Source organism: Rhinolophus hipposideros (assembly GCF_964194185.1).
Source record: "Rhinolophus hipposideros genome assembly, chromosome: X".
Lineage (NCBI taxonomy): Eukaryota > Metazoa > Chordata > Mammalia > Chiroptera > Rhinolophidae > Rhinolophus > Rhinolophus hipposideros.
The window spans coordinates 911087-916114 of NC_138046.1; the positions used below are offsets into that span (position 1 = coordinate 911087).

Genomic DNA, 5028 nt, shown 5'->3' on the forward strand with positions numbered 1-5028 from the left:
CAAGTACTGCTCAGTTATCATATAGCTTGTGAAAATGCAGAAAACAGAACATATAATATTTAAATCACTGCTAGTTATACCACCGTGAGACTAGCATTGCTAATTTTTTAGTGTTTTCGTTCTAGTCTCTCTTTATGAGTTCCTCCAGCAACCAGCAGTTTCAGTCCCAGAGACCAGAGCTAAAATGAAATGGACAGATTTAGGATGGGTGGATGCCTTTCATCTCTCCTTGTCTGACATTTTAGTTACAATTTTCTCTTAACTCTTTTGAAACGATAAAAGTATAATGTAGTTGAAAATTGAACGCATAAACTCAGAAAATCTGGGTTTCTAGAAAATTCGGGGGATGCTGGAGGATCAGTGGGAGGTGAATGAATCAGCCATATTCCGGGAAGGTGAGTGGAGTTAGAAAGTTGATAGATCTAATAATTTATTGGCTCAGGGTTTGTCAATTACTACAGCCCAGCAAATGAGATTAGAGCAGAGTTGTGGGGGAGGGAGGGAGTGACGCAGGAAGCTATTGGCACCAAGAAAAATTTAGCCAAGAGGCAGCTGCGTAATCATATTGCAGCACCCGTTTTTTTGTTGTTTTTGTTTTGTTTTGTTTTGTTTTTTGTTTTTTTCACCAGCTCCTGCTTGCGGAGGTGTAACCACTGCGGATGTCTGCAGTCTGTGGCTCGCTCCTACGGGACCAGTGACAGCGCCCATCACCATCCTGTGCACCTCAGCTTGGGGTACCGCTGCCTCTGTCCGGTTCTCACACTCTCAGCACCGCCTTCATCCCTGCAGTCTGGCTTCCGCCGCCCTCGTTGCGCCTCTGCCTCAGGCGCCGCCGCTTCTGATAGTCCAGTGAGTCTCCCTGTGGCGGTCAGATCTGATCTTGGCGATAGCCAACTTAAACGCGTGTACTGTCCTTCGAAAAATGGCCGAGTCAGCCGACCACAAGGAACTGTTAGAATCCAGCCAAGAAGAGGCTGATAATAAGATGATGATGGGGGGGCCGGGGAAACTACCGGACAGCGGCGAAGGAGCCGCCGCTGGGCCTGGGGAAGGCTGGGAAAAAGGTGAAGATGCTGATGAGGACTCAGGATCAGACCGTCCAAGAGGACTTATCGGTTACCTTTTAGATACGGACTTCGTTGAAAGTCTACCTGTGAAAGTTAAGTTGCGTGTGTTAGCCCTTAAAAAGCTTCAAACTAGAGTGGCAAATCTAGACTCCAAATTCCTGAGGGAATTTCATGGAATTGAGAGAAAGTTTGCTGAAATGTATCAACCCTTATTGGAAAAAAGACGTCAGATCATCAATGCAATCTATGAACCTACAAAAGAGGAATGTGAATATCAATCAGACTCTGAGGAATCTGACGGCGAGGAGATGTATGATGAGGAAGAGATGTGTGGTAATAGGAAGGGTCTGGTACATGAATGCGTGAATGAGGATACCCGTTCCGAGGACGATTATTATGATTACGCTGCTGAAGATGAGGAGGAGGAGGAGGAGGACGACGACGACCCTGACGATGACATTGAGGCTGCTGGAGAAGATAATAAAGAAGAAGAAGATCCTAAAGGAATTCCTGATTTTTGGCTGACTGTCTTAAAAAATGTTGACACACTCACTCCTTTGATTAAGAAATATGATGAGCCTATTCTGAAGCTACTGACGGATATTAAAGTGAAGCTTTCAGATCCTGGTGAGCCTCTCAGTTTCACACTAGAATTTCACTTCAATCCCAATGTATATTTCAAAAATGAGCTGTTGACAAAGACCTATGTGCTGAAGTCAAGGCTGGCATATTTTGATCCCCACCCCTACAGGGGAACTGCAATTGAGTATTGCACGGGCTGTCACATAGATTGGAATGAAGGAAAAAATGTCACTTTGAAAACCATCAAGAAAAAGCAGAAACACCGGATCTGGGGAACAATCCGAACTGTGACTGAAGATTTCCCCAAGGATTCATTCTTCAATTTCTTTACTCCTTATGGAATCAACTTAAATGGAAAAGATGGAAATGATGATTTTTTACTTGGTCACAATTTACGTACTTACATAATCCCAAGGTCAGTCTTATTTTTTTCAGGTGATGCACTTGAGTCTCAGCAGGAGGGGGTAGTTAGGGAAGTTAATGATGCAATTTATGACAAAATTATTTACGATAACTGGATGGCTGCAATTGAGGAGATTAAAGCCTGTTGCAAAAATCTTGAGGCAATAGTAGAAGACATTGATGGCTAAAACAGGGTGTACACGGCCCTGAAATTAACAGCCCTAGATCTAGTTACTCAAAATAAGTTAACTAGTCTTGTGTTCTGAATTTTCTTAGTGGTAGTTAAAGCATATGGATCAGAAATGTAAGAGAAGTTCACATACTAATTCATTTGACCTTGCGTTTTAGTAGTAGTAGAATGCTTTAAAAAAATGTAGACTGTGGTTTAAGACATAATAATATAGTGTGCTGTGCTTGAATCCTTCTGAAGTCCTTTTTTATGTAGCTATTAACCTGTGGCTGTGAAAATTATCCAAACTGATAAATGAGATCAATATTTATTTGAAAAGAAAATCTTGAAGAACCCATCCAAGGTTTTATGTTGTTGTTGTTTGTGTAGTTTTGTTTTCTTAGTCCTTTAGGTAGTGGGTTTCATTTTATTGTATCTCCTTCATTTTGCAATAAACATGCAGTAGAATTTAAAACTTAAATGCTTAAGAGGAAGCTTGCATATGTTAAGAATTTCAGGCAAAACCAAATTTATTGTTAATAACAGCTTGTTCATATGCTCTTGTGTTATGTGATCATAATAAATAATGCAACTTACTTATACTAAAGTTATTGTTTATCAGTGAATTATTTATTACAGTATTTTCAAAAGATTGCCACATATTGTTCTGTGTAATTGTGTAAGCAGTAATTACAGTATACAATTTTTCTTTTCCTATAGTACATTTAGTCATTCGTTGAAAGTAATCACTTTACCATTTTGAAAAGATTTTTCACGTTCTTTCATTTCAAAATAAAATGAATAAAAATGTCAGAGTGTTTCATGTTTTAAAACTGATCTCTTTTTCTGTTTATAAAAGTAATATGTTCGTTGGAAGACATTTGGAAAATATTAAAAAATACATTAATTAAAACTAAAATCCATATTTCCCCTCCCCAAAGCACTGTTAATGCTTTGATTTACTTTTACTATTATTTTTCTATGTGTACGTATGATGCAAATTTGCTAACACTATACTTAGCTGTGCAAAGAAAGTATAACTTTATTGTTTATAACTGATCTAATCTCAAGCCTGGGCCCACCTCCACTGTCCAAGATTGTGGGGAAACAAAAACCTCAAATTGAATCAATCCAGTAAACTCATTGCTATTTAGTAATTTAAATATTCTGTATAAATAACAAGCTCCTGTATGTTAGTCTGTATTTCAGATTTCCCTACCCTTCTACAATGTTATCTGGAATGTACAGGGACTTATATTCCTTTATGACATTGAGGGGGGTACATTGACTGGGGACAATGGGATGTGGTTGGTTAGAGAGCTGTCTTGTCCCAGAGCTGACTTTCTCTACCTTCTGTGTGGAAACCCAGAGATTTGGCTTTCCCCTTGAGCAGACTCAGTGAATGTCACACGTATCCCCGTACGACAACAGGGAACTTCTTAATCTTTTTAATAATGCCTTGTGAGAGCTGAGAGTGGCTAGGAAGTGATAACTCTGTCTCGTTATGGCTGCCTGGCACCCGCTCTTCCATCCGGTGGTTGTGATCCTACAGAATTATTAAATGAAAGTGGGACAAAAGCTCCTCTGCTCGTGACTTATTCTTCCACTGTCGAACATGCTTCTTCCTTCAGATTTGAGCTCAAAGACATACGTTGATAACACTGCCTGCTTTTCTTACCTCTGTCTCATATCTCTACAATCAACTGCAGAGGAAGGCATGGGCTTTTTCTTTCCTCTTCCTGTCTGGACAGGACTCTCCTTTTTACAGTGTGTTTCTCCCAAGTACAATGGTAGATGTGCACTTGCTTTTCTCTGGGGTTGCAAGAGTTGACAGAGTATAGGGAAACAAACACAACTTACTATTATAGGGGAACCTAAATATGGAAACACTTCCAATGAATACTTCGTAAATGTAGACTTTTTCACACTCTTCATCACCGTTAATGTTGACTTCTATTGCATTCCTGACTCACCTTGCCCCTCCAACCTCTCTCACACAGAAAGATTAGGCCCCTTTTAATTGTGGTTACTGTTGCTGTGCATTAAAAAATCAGGAACATGGCTGTATCTCTCCCTCCTGCCCCTTTCTCTTGCCTTCATGACACAGAGCAGTAAAACTGCTTCTGGGCTCTCTGTAAGGGCAGGCCAGTCCCCTTTGCTGTATCTCTCATGTCGGTGACCTCCAGCGAAAGACCACCAGGGACATACCAATAGTTGAACAAGTTGGGTTTTCATCATTGCTGTGAGGAGAACATGCATCATGTGGAAATGCTACATGTTATCAGTAAGTGGATGTTAGAAAACATATTGCAAGATTTGGGCTTTGGTTGTGTGATTTGGTGGAGGGTCTAACAAAGTGGAGGTTTGCTCTATATAGGGAAAATTTTATAATTGGTAGTTCAATAAATCTTATTTATAGGGAGGAAAGACTGGAACAAGAATAAGGCTGTAATAATTAGAGAAAAGCCACTCAATTTAGGTAGAATGGCAGGGGTGTTTAGTATTCTGTGGGTGGCATAGGGACCTTGCTTTTGTCTATGCTTAGGCAAAATTAACTAGCCTTGCTTTGTCTCATTTTATTGTATTCTCAGAGTAACTTTGTCTGAGGTTGCCATTCTACGAGATAGTTTATGTCCAGTAGGAGAATAGCATGGCCTAGCTGTGAATATCAGGCCTACTTCCTGATGTCAGGGATTGCTTTTTATGTTTGTCTTTTACCCCTTCTCAGGAATGAAGTTTGAGGCTGCCATTTCTCCCATAGCTTGTGGTGGGATGGAGGTACATTTGAGTTTAGACTAGCGTAAAGAC

At 40.2% G+C, this 5028-nt stretch overlaps 1 protein-coding gene across 1 annotated transcript; it reads left to right on the forward strand.

Moving 5' to 3' along the window:
- The first annotated feature begins 518 nt into the window (after positions 1–518).
- Positions 519–3667, forward strand: NAP1L2 (nucleosome assembly protein 1 like 2). Its single transcript, XM_081043433.1, has one exon. The coding sequence runs from the start codon at positions 923–925 to the stop codon at positions 2237–2239; it is 1317 nt and encodes a 438-aa protein (XP_080899559.1). The 5' UTR covers positions 519–922; the 3' UTR covers positions 2240–3667.
- Positions 3668–5028: the final 1361 nt, after the last annotated feature.

What these genes read in the sequence shown, in the direction of transcription:
- NAP1L2 (XM_081043433.1), top strand. Translation starts at nt 923, where the DNA reads ATGGCCGAGTCAGCCGACCACAAGGAACTGTTAGAATCCAGCCAAGAA.